Source organism: Pteropus medius, unplaced genomic scaffold, assembly GCF_902729225.1.
Source record: "Pteropus medius unplaced genomic scaffold, Ma_sr-lr_union100, whole genome shotgun sequence".
Classification (NCBI taxonomy): Eukaryota; Metazoa; Chordata; class Mammalia; order Chiroptera; family Pteropodidae; genus Pteropus; species Pteropus medius.
This window is the reverse complement of record NW_024349796.1, coordinates 1,409,378-1,425,665: the sequence shown is the minus strand read 5'-3', so window position 1 is coordinate 1,425,665 and position 16,288 is coordinate 1,409,378. Positions and strand designations below refer to the sequence as shown.

General features: G+C 33.9%; 1 protein-coding gene across 1 annotated transcript in view; it reads right to left on the bottom strand.

Annotated features, from left to right (window-relative positions):
- The window catches only part of WDR64 (WD repeat domain 64), a 113,553-nt gene that overhangs the window by 13,904 nt on the left and 83,361 nt on the right, over positions 1-16,288 (bottom strand). The window contains exons 18-24 of the mRNA XM_039883209.1: positions 15,042-15,143; positions 13,898-13,967; positions 12,952-12,988; positions 12,252-12,379; positions 10,669-10,774; positions 5,926-5,984; positions 2,450-2,559 (exon numbers count right to left, since the gene is read on the bottom strand). Of these exons, the coding sequence (XP_039739143.1) occupies positions 2,450-2,559; positions 5,926-5,984; positions 10,669-10,774; positions 12,252-12,379; positions 12,952-12,988; positions 13,898-13,967; positions 15,042-15,143 (612 nt within the window). The remainder of the gene's footprint in view (positions 1-2,449; positions 2,560-5,925; positions 5,985-10,668; positions 10,775-12,251; positions 12,380-12,951; positions 12,989-13,897; positions 13,968-15,041; positions 15,144-16,288) is intronic.

Here is a 16,288-nt window from a genome sequence, read left to right as displayed (position 1 = left end):
GATATTTTTTTTAAGTTTCAATGTCTTTGGTAAAATGCTTTTTGTTCATTAATTTGATTCCTGAGCTCATTGAACTGCCTGTATTCATTTTCTTGTATCTTGTGGAGTTTCTTCTTGACTGCTATTTTTAACTCTCTATCATTTGGATAACATATGTCTATAACTTTGAGTTTGGTTTCTGGAGAATTATCATTTTCTTTCTGTGTTACCATGTTATCTTGGTTGTTTGTGATGCTTGATGGATTGTACCTCTGCTGGCACATTTGAAGTAGCAAATGCTTTTCTTAATTAGGAATCATTTGATTTTAACAATTCAACAGGTTTATATTTAGAGGTCTTTCCTTTGTTTTCCATTTGATGTTGTTCTACTGCAAGTTTTTGTTTTCTCTTATCTGTGCTACTGTGGAGTTGTGGTGGAGAATCATTGCTGTGGGTATTTATCGTGGTGGGGAATCACTGCTGTGGGTGTTTATTGGTGGGAATCATTTCTGTGGGTGTTTATCGTGGTGGGGAATCATTGCTGTCCTCATGGGAGTTATTGCTGTGGTGGGGGTTGTGGTTGGGAATCATGACGGTCATCATTTACTGAGGTGGGTGCCTCAGCCATGTCCATGTCACTTGATTTTGAGGCACCACCACTATGGTGTGGGGATGTGGCAGGTTGGGGGGATCCGGATTTGTGAGACTGCCATGGTGCTACCTGGTTCCCTATGGCCACTGGTGCCCATTGATGCCACTGGCCTCCACCGAAATCAGGGGTGGGAGCCAGATTCTGGGGCACTGACACTGCTGCTGCCCCTCTTACCCTCTGTAGGTCATGATGAGGGGCCCTCATGCTGACTCCTCTGCTATTACCATGTTTGCTGTGTCTAGGAGCTCAGCCGCAGTGGCCAGAAAACTACATCTGTGGGCATCATCCCTGTCCTTCCCCCTGTCCTGCCTCTTCTACACATTTCAGTATGCCTAACCTTCTGATGTACCAATGTGTGGATCTCTCAGGCATCCTAATGTATTAAGCAGAGGAACCCATGTAAGGTTTTAGATGTCCAATTAGCTGTAGATTTACAGGGCAATATGAAGGGGTTGTCTCACTCTGGCATGATGAGGTCACTCTCTCCTAATTTATTTTTTTTAATGTTGCTCAAATTATGTTAGTCACTCACTTAAAAGCCTTTGGTGGCTATTTCTTACAAGGTGAAGATCCAGATCTTAAGTCACACCTCCTGGTTACTGCATGGCCTGTCCCTGGCTAAGTCACCACCAGTCTGACACTCACACAGCTAGCTATGGTCTGTTGCATTTCAGTCCAGGGCCTTTTATGCAACATAAAATATTTTTTCTTTTTCATCTTTATTATTCTCAAACTCTCTAATATACTTTGGAGCCTCTCTGCTTCTCTTGATCTTACCTAGCTTTAGTTCCATAAGAGGACAATTTATTACCATGATTTTAAGACATTTTAATATGCAGCAATTTGTCTCAATAAATGTCATAACATTTCTTTTCATATATATATAATATATATATACACACACACACATATATATACATACATATATATATGGTTTTAGCATTTTGTGTATGTATACTTAGCATTATATAGGCCATTAAAAATGAGTAGGCTTTGTATAACATGGTGATTATAGTTAATAACACTATATCGCATATTTAAAAGTTGCTAAGAGAATAGATCTTCAAAGTCCTCATCACAAGAAAAAATTTTTTTGTAACTACGTGTGGTGATAAATGTTAACTAGACTTTTGTGGTGGTCATTTCACAATATATACAAATATCGAATGATTATGTTATAGACCTGAAACTAATGTAATGTTATATGTCAATTATACCTCAATGAGAAAAAAAAAAAAGCTAATCCTGAAGGGAGGCTCTCTAAGAGAATGTAATTGGCCACACTCATGTAAATCATCTCGGTTTTCTTTTCTCCAATTGCAACACTGTGCTAACCCCTCTAAATCAGTTGAGGCAGCCATGGAAGAAAAAAAAAGCAAGTAGGCTTTATAAAATCAATCACATTGTCACTGAAATAATTAGCTCACTTTAACTTTTCTCAATATTAGTTTTTCTTTTCTGTAACTTTTTATAACTTCTGATCCTGTGTCTCTTTTTGCGGTCTTCCCTGGGCGTGGGCCTCTTGCTCTGACCTAACTATCTTGCTTAATTCTTTGAAATAAGTCTACAAAAAACACGTTTGTTGAAAGTATTTATTATACCTTCTAACATAGATGAGAATGGCTTCTCGTTTCCTTGTGCATGGAAAAGAATTCCAAATCAGTGGCCAACTGTTCAAAGCCTTTTTATGCCACCTTTACTTGTTGATTTATTTTTGTCAGCTAATCAACATTGCATCTAGTGTGTATACTTAAACTTCAGCTTAACAGTCTTTCCTCTCATACTCAAACCCCAAATTCGCGATACGAAAGTCAGTACCTTACTGAGCCATCGATGGAGGCAGTAAGCACCACTTGTTTTTCTTCTACATAGATTACTTGAATAATTTCTAAAGAATGAGCACGCCAGGCAAGCAGCTGCTTGAATTTCTAAATGGCAAAAATAATGCGTATATGTTAGAATAAGTGTGTGCCGATCAAAATTCAACCTTGAGCAAAACCATTAATCATTAAAGGACCCATCTTATGAGTGACTGGTGTGAACATCTGTGGAAGATGATGAAGTCCTTACCTCAATTAGCTCTTCTCTTACTTGTTAAGCTACCAAAAATTCCATTTTTAGATATTCGTTAATATCTTTGGGCGAGGAAGTATCTTATGTCTTTAGCAATTTATCATTTATTTGATGAGTAGCAGTTCATTTCGTTGAGATTACTAACTGACTAGGTGAAAGAATAGCCTTAGGATAATGGTTGTGGGAGAACCGAGAGTGAATATAATTAGAAACAGGAAGAAGCAGAGTGGACACTAAAGGGGAGATTGGCAAGAAATCTTTTCCTAATTTCAAGTTTTATTCAGATATAGCTCTCACTATTTTATTCTTTTTTGGGGGGTGGGGGTATATGATAACTACATAGCACAAAGAATTAATGAAAGAAATGGGCCCAACTCATTCTCTTTCAAAGACATAATGAGGCTTGATTAGTATGCTCCTTCAGGATGTGGCTTATTCTTAAGTTTAGAGCCCCTAAAGAGGCCTCAGAAGTTATTTCTAAATTTTATAAACAAGGGTTGTCAACTGAGATCTTGCTCTGCAGTCACATCCCCTTAGAGTATGTTCCCTTTACCACTGATGAACACAGACTAAGACCTTACTTCTTCCTGGGTCATTTGCCTAGGAGCATTTGTGTGGCTAGAATTTTGTTAGCTTACAGTTCTCCTTTAAGGCTCCTGTTTATCTAGACTTTAACAAAGGTTAGGCACAATTACCCCTCAATTTTTTGGCCTTCTGATTCAATTCCCAGGATGAAATCTTCTGCATTCTCCTACCTCTTATGGTCTCTAAGCTGTTCAAGAAAATCTGGTCTTCCAAGGGCTCGATCTCTGCCTTGGTAGACAAGCATTTCCCTAATATGACCATATCTATAGTAAGAGCTACATTTTACTTCATGACCCCGTAAAGACACACAATACCTGTACATGCATCTGAAATGAGTTTCAGTATCTTTCACAAAAGAATACTTAACCTTACTGTGTATAACACACACTGATATTATTTATTCTATTCCACCGTATTTAATTTCACTCCATTCTTTTCCATTTTTATGAAAATACTGCTTGACACTCATTAGATTGATTTTATAACCCCCTAGTGGATTACAATCTGTAATTAGAAAAACACTGCTCCGTTTTTTTGTTTTTTTGTTTGTTTGTTTTCTGTATGCAATCATATGCATGATTTTTCTTTCTGGGCCAAGTTTTGACTATCCTACTTCATAGAATATCTGTACTCTATAGAGTTTCTTTTTTAAGAGTAATGTTGCAAGAGAACCAAATTAACCTCTGACTTATGGAATGACATATTAGATTTCATCATAATTGTAATCTATAACTGAATCTGGCTTAATGCATCATATATATTAGTCTATGCAATAATGAGACATCTTATAACCAGATTCTGTTGTATATTTATAAATAAGCAGCTATATACAAATTGGAAAATCATATTCTCCAAATATAGAAAAGGTTGAATGAAGAAAAATTTAATAAGTTATTAAAATAGAGTCTCTTCTTTTAAGTTGGTAAAAATGCTTTAAAATAAATTCTATTATTGTAATTCAATATAATTATTTAACTTTGTTTCAAATATTCCTTTGAATTTTGAAAGATCTTGGTTGCCAGTTTATAGAAAGTCTATTTGCAAAAATCATATTTTTATCTGTTAAAATTAATAGTAGAATATTGAGAATCATCACAAGTAGGAGGAAACAATTAGATAATCTTCTCTTTACACATGATTTAAGCACATCATTGCTTTTGTTCAGCTCGCAGCATGCCTTAATTATAGGACATTTATAGTTGTTGATAAATGAAATGTGCTTTATAAACTGAACCTTATTGTTTTTCATTTGATAGCAGTACATGTTATATATAAAAAGTACACTTGATTAGAGGGCAAGAATCCTGGTTCTGACCCTGACTTCATCATTAACTGTCTTTGTGATCCTAGGCAAGCCACTCTGAGTTCCCCTCTGTAAAGTGTATGTATATAATAATACTAAAGCTAAATAGCTGAACTTTATAAAAAGTATAATAGATTCTTTGAAATGAAAAGAAACAAAAAGAATACTTAACCTTACTGTGTATAACACACACTGATATTATTTATTTTATTCCACCATATTTAATTTCACTCCATTCTTTTCCATTTTTATGAAAATACTGCTTGACACTCATTAGATTGATTTTATAACCCCCGAGTGGATTACAGTCTGTAATTAGAAAAACACTGCTCGGTTTTTGTTTTTTTTTTTTCTGTATGCATGTGTATGCAACCATATGTATGATTTTTCTTTCTGGGCCAAGTTTTGACTATCCTACTTCATAGAATATCTGTACTTTAGGACCTTGCAATATTTTAGAATGGTTATTGTTTCAAACATTATTTCATTTTGTTTATGAAAATAAAATACTGCAAGATTGGAATATTCATATGTTATATATGGATATTTAAATATTTAAATATTTAAATTTATAAAATATTTAAATTTAAATATCCATAAGTTAACACCTATAATTCAAAAATAAAACATTATTATTTGAGCTAACATTTAGCTTTTGGATTTGAAGTATTAACTTACAGGTAAATAAGCTGTGCTAACATAATGCTTTCTTGTTATATTCTTTAATTAGTGTTGAGCCTTTATACACATATATACCACATGTATATATTTGTTTATATGTATATATATACATCCACATATACACAAGAAGTACATAGATAAATAGTTATAAAATAAGGAGATGATGGTGACATTTATATTTCATTAACACTAAAAATAGAATAACATGTTTGAATTATATGGAAGATTGAGACTAGATGTGAGAAAGAGTTTCTTGAAAATAATAATGGTTGAGCATTGGGCACGAGGTTAAGCTTGCAAGGAAAGGTTATGGAATTTTCTTCTATGAAGATGTATAAAATATAGAAACTGACTGTGGAGGACTAGATAATGTATGAATTCTTTTTAGCTCTGGGTTTCTGCATAGATTCTCACAAATAAGTCAAAACGTGAAGTAAATGTAAAGTGACCACTGGCTGGCTCACTCAATCATTCATCCACTCTTTTCACCAGTAGATCATTATTATTTGTCTTATAGCTTAAGTTTCAATAGTAGTATATATGACTTAAGAGTTGGGAGTCTTGTATTTCTATCTTTTGTGGTGTCTAGCACAGAGAAATGCTGAATAAATATGTGGTGATTCACTAATTAAACCAAAACTAAAGTTCTTACCTTTTCATCATGAGGTGGATCCAGGAAGGAACCAATACTGGAAAGGATAATGTGTCCTTCTATATAAAATTTAAATATTAGAATCTTTTAATTAGATATTCTGTTGTCTAAGTAAATACTACCCAAACTACCAAGTGATTTTGATGCAGGCATTTATAAGGGTAAATAAAATAGAATTTGAGAAATCAGAAATGAAAGAAAAAATTTTATATATCAATTTTTATATGTAGCAATTATTTTTTGTTTCTGGCTTAATAACTCATAATGAGGTTGCCTTATACACTCAGAGTCAAAGTTCTTTTATACATCAGGGTGGATGAAACAGAAATGAATATATGACAACTAAACAAAGCTCTAAATATTGTGGAGATAATCACCTTACAATCCAAATCGTAGTCACAATGACTAGATTTAAAAAAGCAACAAAGACTACACCGAGGCATACCATATTTAAACCGTAGAAAATCAAATATAAAGAAGCCGGGGATGGAGGGAATCACCCTACTTATAGAGGAGCAAAGATAAGAATTGCATTTGACTTCTCCTCAGAAACAATGCAAACAAGAAGAGAATGGAGTGAAATAATTAAAATGTTGAGAAAAAATCCTACTATTCTGTATCCTTAGAAATTATTACAAATGTCTAACCAATGTACTGTATACTTGAAACTAACAATAAAATAAAATTTTAAAAATGTGAAAGAGAAATAAAGACTTTCTCAAACAAAAATTAACAGAATTTGTTGCCAGTAGACCTGTCTTGCAAGGTAATTTCTTAAAAAGTTCTTAAGAAAGAAAATGATATGGGCAGAAACTCAGATTTACAAAAAGAAAGGAAGAGCATAAGAGAAGAAATGAGTGAAGATAAAACAAAAAAGAACAGATAATAGTTTATTCAAAATAGCAGCAACAATGGATTTAATTATTATTATTTATGAATATTTGAAATGAATGACAACCATAGCATAAAGGATGAGAGGGTGGAATTAGGAATATTTAGTTGTTATAGGGTACTTGCACTATCTGTGAAGTGGTATAGTGTTATTTGAAGTGGACATTAGATGTTAATATAAATAGCAAACTCTGGAGAAATCACTAAAAGAAGTTTTAAAAAAGTATAATTGATATGCTAAGAATGCAGAGAAATGGAATCATATAAAATGCTCACTTAAAACCACAAAATGTAGAAAAAGAGTGGAAGACAAAAACAGAAAGGAAAAAAAAGGTCAACAAACAGAAAACAGTAAGAAATATGGTAGATATTAATTCAATTGTATCGATAATCACTTTAGAGGTCATTAGTCTAAATAGAGCAATTAAATGACAGAGACTGTCAGTATGGATTCAAAAAATATTCAACTCGATGTTGTCTACAAGAAACCCACTTTAAATACAAAGACATATATAGATTAAAAGTAAAGAGATAAAGATTTACATGCTAACACTAATCAAAAGAAAGCAGGAGTAACTATCTTAATTTCAAATAGAGAATATTTCAGGACAAGGAAAATCATCAGGAATAAAGAGGGGCATTACACAATGTTAAAGAGGACAATTCTCCTAGAAGACATACTGGTCCTTAACATGTCTATGCCTAGTCTCAGCACATCAAGATACTTGAGGTAAAAACTATTAGATCTGCAAGGAGAAATAGATGAATCTACTTTTATAGCTGAAGACTTCAACACCCCTGTATCAGAACTGGACAGACCTAGCCAGAAGAAAATCAGTAAAGATGTAGTTGAACTCAATAGTACCACCAATCACTTTGATATAATTGGCATCTATAGACTACTTTATCCAACAACTGCAGAATATACAATTTTTTAAAGCTCTCATACAATATTCATCAAGATAGACCACATTCTGAGCCATAAATTATAGCTTAACACATTTAAAATAAAAGAAATTATAAAATTTATGTTCTCAATATAGGAAAAGGAACAATGGAGTTAAATTAGAAATCAATAATAAAAACTTAACTTGAAAATCTCAAGATACTTGGAGATTAATCAACATACTTCTAAATATAGGTCAAAAAAGAAATCTCAAGAGAAATTTAGAATATTTAAAATTAAAAACTTCTGATGTACAAAAGACACTGAAACAAGCAGACAAGCCATAGAATGTGAGAAAATACTTGCAAAAGACATCTGTTAAAGGACTGTTATCCAAATATACAAAGAACTTTTAAAACTCAACAATAAGAAAATGAGTTTATTAAATAATGAGCAAAGGATCTGAGCAGAAACTTTACCAAAGAAGTTACACAGATGATAATAAGCATATGAAAAGATGCTCCACATCTTATGTCATTAGAGAAATGCAAATTAACACCACAGTAAGATACTACCAGTATACACCTATTAGAATGGCCAAAATCTAAAACACTGAGAACATCAAATGCCAGTAAGGATGTGGAGCATTAAGAACTGTCATTCATTGTTGGTAGAAATGGATAATGATACAGCCACTTAGGAAGACAGTTTGGCAGTTTCTCATGAAACTACACATACTCTTATCCTATGATTTAGCAATTACTGTCTTTAGTATTTACCCAAAAGAGTTGAAAACTTACATTCACACAAAAACCTGTGTGTGTTTATAAAGGCTTTATTTATTCTTGCCAAAATTTGAAAGCAAACAAGGTGGCCTTTAATAAGTGAATGGATAAACACACTGTGGTAAATCCAGACAATGGAACATTATTTAGCTCTGAAAAGAAATGAGCTAACAAGCCATGAAAAGACATGGAGGAATCTTAAGTGCATATTACAAGAGAAAGAAGCCAATACAAAAAGGGTATATACTGTATGATTCCAATCATACGACATTCTAGAAATGATGAAGATAGTAAAAGAGCAATGATTGCTAGGGGTTAGTGGGGAGGGAGGATGAATAGGCTGAGCACAGAGGATTTTTAAGGTATTAAACTATCCTATGATACTGTAATGGTAGATACATGTCAGCATACATTTATTAAGAACCATAGAATGTACAATTCCAAGAGTGAACCCTAAAGTAAACTATTGACTTTGGGTTATAATGACATGTCAATGTAGGTTCATTGATTGTAACAAATGTACCACTCTGGTGCAGGATGTTGTGTGTGGGGTAGTATGGGCATGGTGTATATGGAAAGTCTCTGTAATTTCTGCTCAATTTTTCCATGACTCTAAAACTAATCTAAAAAATAAAGCCTGCTTAACAACAAAAAAGCAATAACAAATGATATCTGAGGATGCCTGATTTAAATAGTCACTAAATACCAACCTCATAGAATGTTTTTTAAAAACATCTACTGAAGCGCAGAAAAAGGAAGTCAAAGGCTGAAATCTAGAAGAAGCTTCTTTTATTTATAATATAGATGAGGCTGGATTGGATCTCAAATTGCCCCTGCTCTATTTTTCTATATCACAGCAAAAACTACAAATCTTAAGAAGTAGATCAATTATATAACAGTAAAATGTTCTGGGCAGAGGCAAAGAGAGATAATTCCAACAGAAGGGCATTCTGGGAATTCTCTGTACAGTTTCAAATTTCAGTTCTACGTATTCTGTTAGAAAGTCTTACCCCATACTAGGTAAAGTTACAGCAAAAATATGCAAGCTATTTTAACAAAATTTGCATGATCTTAGATTTCTCTACTATTCTGCTATAAACAGAAACGATATTTATAGAAACTGTGGAGACTGACAGATAAGTAAAAGTAAGAAGTCAAGAATAAGAATATCAGAGTATAAAAGGACTGGTGGTGGGCAATAAAACTAGATAAAATAAAGATAACCTTAAATAAATGTTGTAAATCCACTGATAATACTGAATGTAAATACAAACAATTATTTTCTATAATCTCCAGAAGACTCAAATAATTGTTGGTAAAACATGATTTATTGTAAATTTTGTAAAAAAAAAAAAAACTTTTGAAATAAAAAAAATGTTCTTAAAAGAGAAGATGTAGAATTTAATTATTAATGTACTAGCAGTACCTGGATACACATCTCAAGATTACATTAGCAAATGATAAGTGAAAGGGTGGGTGTAGAAAACAGAAAGAAAGGTAAAGTGGGTTGTTTTCTGTTTAACTGAAAAGATGCTGTTTCTGTCTAAATTCTAACAAATTGGATTTTTTTCAAACCAAAGGTAAACACTAGTAAAATTAAAAATTGCATTTACACACGCACGTGCATTCATACAGATAACCTTTAAAAGTATGAGATGAAAAGAGAAATTTATGTTTAATTCAAAAGATAGAAGAAACGAAGTAGGAAGCATCAAAAGAGAAAGAATAGTGTTACATGAAAGAAGGCCAACTATATTAGTTATAACAATAAATATAAAATAAAGTCCCCTATTGGGAACAAATGATCCCTTTCTTTGCTAGTTTATTTCACTACTCCCTTTAACAATGAAAATTAATGCCACATAACCCTTTCAAGATTAAAAATGAAAAGTTTACATTCTTTCCAATATGCAAGGTAAAATATGAACAGTTCTGTACCCAATTTAAGGCTGGAAAAGATAGAATTATTGCTTTAAGGAAAGAGCTAGGAATTAAATAGGTTCTTCTGATATTCGTTCATTGTTCTATTTATTCAGTGAGCTATTCATAACACTCTCTAGTGTTTGAGGATCTCTCTTATTCTTTTGTATTAATAAATGCCATGTATTTTCCTACATCCATTTTTACACCATGTAAGTTACGACAGCCGTGGCTGACTACCTGAGGATAATGATGACTTACCCACATTTCCCGTCAGTAGAATCCTGGCACAGGAGTCAACATGCAGAGATGTCAGAGAAATGGCAGAATGCTTTGTAAAAGGTAGCATATCTTTCAGTAGTCTTCCCTGAATAAATTATGATAATAAACTCTATAAAATATTCATATTGGAATTGAGATTCTCTATAAATAATCTAAAGAATTATCTCTACTACTAAAACATGATTCTCTTCTTTGTAATAAAAATAATTTGAAACAATCTATAGGAATTTCTTTTCCTGAATTAAATATTCATAAAGGTGTAGGCAACTATTAAGGATAAACATCTAGACTCTAATGATTACAGATCATCCCTACACTTGGTGTTTTTTGTTTTTGTTTTGTTTTTTTTGTACTTCTCATGACCCGTTCATGAAATTCCTCATATTTCTTTTCCAGTTATATATCCTCCTTTTAAACAAACATTCTTTTCAGGTTTGAGTGTATCTCACTTGTTTTAAATAGGAATGTAGCATTTGCCTTTTTAGAAATATCTGGTTTTAAATACTGGTGCAAGATTAGAGATTGTAGGAGATTCAAATTTAGCAAATTGCTTTTCAGCGCTTAATATGTCACCTCTGGGAAGGACTCCCACAGGCATTGCCTGTCTCAGAGAACGAACATCCAAGCTTGAGAAGAAAGAATTTGAATCTGCTACTCATTTCCTGAGATTTACTTGCATATAATCTTTTCTCTTCCTATCTCAGTCTTTTATCTCTCTATCAGAAAAAAAGGCATTGTTCCAATACCAAGATCATCTCAGGGAACATTATTGTTACAGTATTTTATATTTTTCAACTAAGAGTTTTCCTCTAATAAGCTATGATCCACTGATAGACTTGGAGGTTTTACCTAGCAGACAGCCATCATGCTCTGTTGTTGGATCCCACCATCTAGCATACAAAACTGTTGCTACTTTCTGCGTTTCCCTCCAGAAAGGAGCCTTACAAGTGACACCACCTCCTTACAAGTGACACCACCTCCTTTGCTTCACAAAGGATTTCATCGTCATCATCACCAATCTACTCAAGATCCTTCTTTCCATCATCTTCTAAACTCCCAATTCAGACTCCACCCAAGTTCCACCCCAAGTTCCACCCCAAGTTATTCTGGTAACTGAAAGTTATATTTTCACTGTAAAATGTTTAAGGACACTCATCACAATGTAATAACTTCTTCTCATAGTTTGGATAACTAAAAATTCATGTGTACTTAATTTTTCAGTGTTATATTATGTTACTATAATGCATCATTAATATCCTTTAATATTTGTCCAATAAAATATTTAGTGGCATGTACCATAGCTCAATTTAAAGAAAAGAAAGATATGAAATAGTTAACTTTGCAATTTTGATGATTTGATCTTTTGAGCTACAAAACCGGCCTACTGTGAAGTTTGACTAGCATTTTCAGTGAGCAAGCTACAGAACCAACAATTTGGCTAGAAGGTTTCAACATACTAAAATTGGATGCTATATGGAACTTTAAAAGGTTAAGTTTCATTTAATAATCCTTTTTCTCTTTCCCACCCTTTGCTACTACAGGTTAGTAACGGGCCTTATCACCTCGATAGTCCACAAGCGGAGGTGTCCATCTTCATGTGCGGTGGCAAGGATAGGTGGCTGGGTATCTGTTAGGTTGGTGTCTTCAGGAAACCTTTTGCTCATTGGCTGTTGCTCTCCCATCATGGCATCTATTTGCTCACCCGTTGGAAAATTAATGAGCTACCATGGTGTTTGTAATACTTGAAATTTGAAATTTTATAGAATGCAAAGGAGGAGGGAGGTAGGAAAACAGCAAAAACCATACAATCTTTTTCCTAGAATTTTTTAAAATCTCAGAGCATTTCAGTCTGGGCAGAGAATAAAACAAGCATTAACACGAAGAATCTCATATCACTGGAGAAATCTAAAGAGCTTATTTTCATTCCTGTTGAAAGCCTCTGCACTATACATAACAGCTGAAACTATATATACAACTAGTTTAAGTCTTACACATACAGAATAGCTTATGAATTTAGTATGAATTTTGGGAAAATAGGCTGGAGATTAAGAAGCTCAATAATATTTTGGATTTTTAAAATCTAGAATTAGTTTTTAAAAGGGCATCATCATAACAAATTCTGCCTCTTAGACTGCTGAACCCTACACCTCAAAAGTCACAAAAAAGAATATACATTCATTAAGAGTATTCTATCATGTAACCTCCCTATTGCAAAGGAATTGTTTTATGATAAGGAAGAGAGAGAGGTGATTTCATACTGACCTTTAACCTCACTGTCATGTACACTCTGTTTGCTTCCCTGAATTAAGGGAGAAAAAGAGAAAATATTTTTATGACATTGTAAGGAAATGAGGTATACTGGATCAGTGGAATCTTCGGATAGTTAAATTAATATTTCTAAGTTGATTTTAAAGTTATTTTTGAATTAATTCTTTGACAATTGTTTTGCAGAGATGTTCATGCTCATAAATAGAGTATCTATAACACGATATTTTCCTAGTCATTTGGGTGTAGCCTAATGAAACAATTAAATGCCTAATGTACACCAAGATCTTGGCATTTATTATTTCAAATTCTGTTAACAAACATGCAAGTTAGGCTTATCACTTACTGTTTACTGATGAGGAAACAGACACTTAGAGATTAGGTGCTGTCTCTAAAACTAACCAGATAATATATAGAGTACTTGGTTTCAAGTTCAAGTCTGTCTGACTCTTACCTTTATAAGTTTATTCTTTCCACAAGGCTAGTGGTGTTAGAATAATTTTTGCAGTGAAAACTTCCCTTTAAACAAAATTCTAACTAGAAATGTAACGTGTAAAAATATGTAAAATTGGAACTGAGAACACAGTTTGAAAACCACTGCATTACATGTGTTGTCTTTCCCCTCTGTGAAATGTGCATAATACTTTTTAGCAGAAGAAATAGTCTAAAATTACTTTATTATTTTACAAATGTAAAAGTAACATATGTAATTTGTTTTATTCACGATTATGTATTGATTATTTGCAGAAATGAAAGCCTTCAAAAATAGAGGAAAAGGATGAAAACATTTTAGACATTGTTTTTTGGGATAACAAAAAGTTTTACATTCACGCATACACAAGATTTTTTCACCTTTACCTTCTATCAAAGGAGGGGCTCAAATGCAACAAATCATTATTTTTGAACCAACATTGGGTACATATTCTCCCCGTTTCTTGCTTACCTTGCTACTCTGTGGACCTTTACTAGAATCACATTGGGATGAAGAACATACGGAATCCTGACTTGATCGCCTACAAAAAGAGGGAGGAAGCCCAAAGAGGAAAAGTTAAGATATTCTATCATACTCAAAGAGTGCTCTTCTGTTTTAATTTCAGTTGATGACTTCTTTCATTATCTGTAAATACTGAATTACACACTTATAAAACAAAACACACCTTATATTTTGTGTAACGAATGTTCATCTGTCTGGTATTGGTGGAGTCTGTTGGGGAACCTCAGGAATTAAGATTTATTGCTGCCTGAATCTGAGAAATAAAAATCTGTCTTGTCCTACTGCTAAGGCTAGATTTAATCCCAGAGGCTCTGATACTGGAGTGGTAGGAGTGTGGTGGGGATCCTGAGTAACGTGGCTAACTTTCGCTCTACAGTTGCCAGTTCTGGCCAGGTCCTGACTCTGTGGTGCTCTGCTAGAATGAGCTGAAAAGTGGCTTTGGGTTCTGGGGCAAACATATACGGAAACAGGTCCTCAAAATAGTCTTAGAATAAGGAAACTTCAAGTCAAGGGATAGAGAAGGTGTTATAGTCTGTCTCATTGCTGGGTGACCCAAAACTAGCATAGAAGCTTTTTATTTCTCACCAGAGATGTATTTATCATGGCCAATTGACTGAAAATCAGAACTCTCAAGCAAATACAAGGAGAAAAAATACCTTTTCTTAAATATTTAAATAACAATCTCCTGCTCTCTAAGAAATGGATGGAGATTACTCAGTTTTAGTGGATGTCATATGAGACCTGTTGCCATATGATCTTTCTTATTGGCCCTGCAAGTCCTTCCTTCTGCTTCACATCAGTGCTCAGACTTTGATTTTGGGTACAAGTGTGGTCAACTGAGCATTTTCCATCTCAGGGTGCTGTGAGACTGACAGAGTAAGGGAAATTAGACCCCAATACAGCAAATTAGATACCTGGGGACCACCTACCTATAAAAGACAGTGACAGGGAAGAAAGCTGAAACCAAACAGTCTACCCAACTTATTTCTTTATTTCAGTTATACCTTCCTCAATGCTGGAATGAGGAGAACTCTTTTTGTATCACCCACGTAAGACCCAAACAGTATTTCTTGATCAGTAAGTACTGAGTTACCTTGCACATTCAGGGGTACGAAAGAGGAATAGTATGTCATTAATTCTAAAGCGTTTGGGATCCAAGTCAAGGTCTACAGTGAAGCAGTCTTCAGGTCTGTACCTGGAAAGAGGCATACATTTACAAATTAGGTAACTTACATTACTTATATATCACTTGCAGAGCCAATCAACTCCTAAAATACTGATATCATCAAACATGAAGAGAAAACCAAGAGGTGTAGAGTTTGAACACATCCTTAATAAGGCGCTGTATAACGGCATGATCATTTAGTGTCTTTTAATTCAACTAACTGGTCTCCCTTCCTACTTATAAGTCAGAGAGTGGGCTTATATAACCTCCTGGAGGTTTCATACAGTTTAAAGAATAAAATTCCACTCTTTAAATAAGTGGAGTGGCAAATTTGAATAAAATATGGTTACCGCCATCAAGGAACTTAGAACTGAGTGGAGAAGACAGGCAAGTAATTCAGTGATCACACTACTCTTGTCACTCGAGCCTTCCATTGACCCAGATTCCGAAGAGCCAAACACCTTCCTAGGCAGTTTCCTGGGAGCACAGTGATAATTCCTAATCACCTGCACCGGCCCTTCATGCTTGACACTTAATGACACACTAAACATTCCTTATAGCAAATAGACATTGTACAAGATGTTCCTTTTTTGTTTTGTTTTGTTTAATCACCTTTGCTAATTTAGACTGATGAGTGATGAAGGAATCTCCTGGGGGTGGGGGGGTGAACCAAGTTCAAAAGATGAGTCTGTTGAATTCAAACTTTTTAGGTATTTCTGCTCTGCAGATGAGCATGTGGTGAAATGGATTATTACTTAGCAAGAAAAAATTTTTATTTTGGACCCAAAAAAGCTTTGCACAAGAAAGAAGAGCTATTTCTCCTGACTGATGAAGGGATCTTAGGCAAAGTTTGAGGCAGAGGTAGAGATGGCCTCTGCTATGAATATGGTAGGAATTAGTAGTCCACTGGAGCTAAAACTGACCTACGCCATGAATATGGAAACCATCTTTTACTTTAGAAATGTTAAAGCTGGGCCTAAGACTCTAAATTATGTTTTGCAAAACACCCCAGTTATTCTAAATCAATTGTTTTATATAATCATCTTCTTATAAGGAAGGCACTATATATGACCCATTATAGTCAGTCATTTTTCTGTGATTGGAGGTTGAATTTGCGTGCATCCCTTGGCAAAACACCTAGCACTTCAACAAGGAGGATCTTCATCTTTAAATTG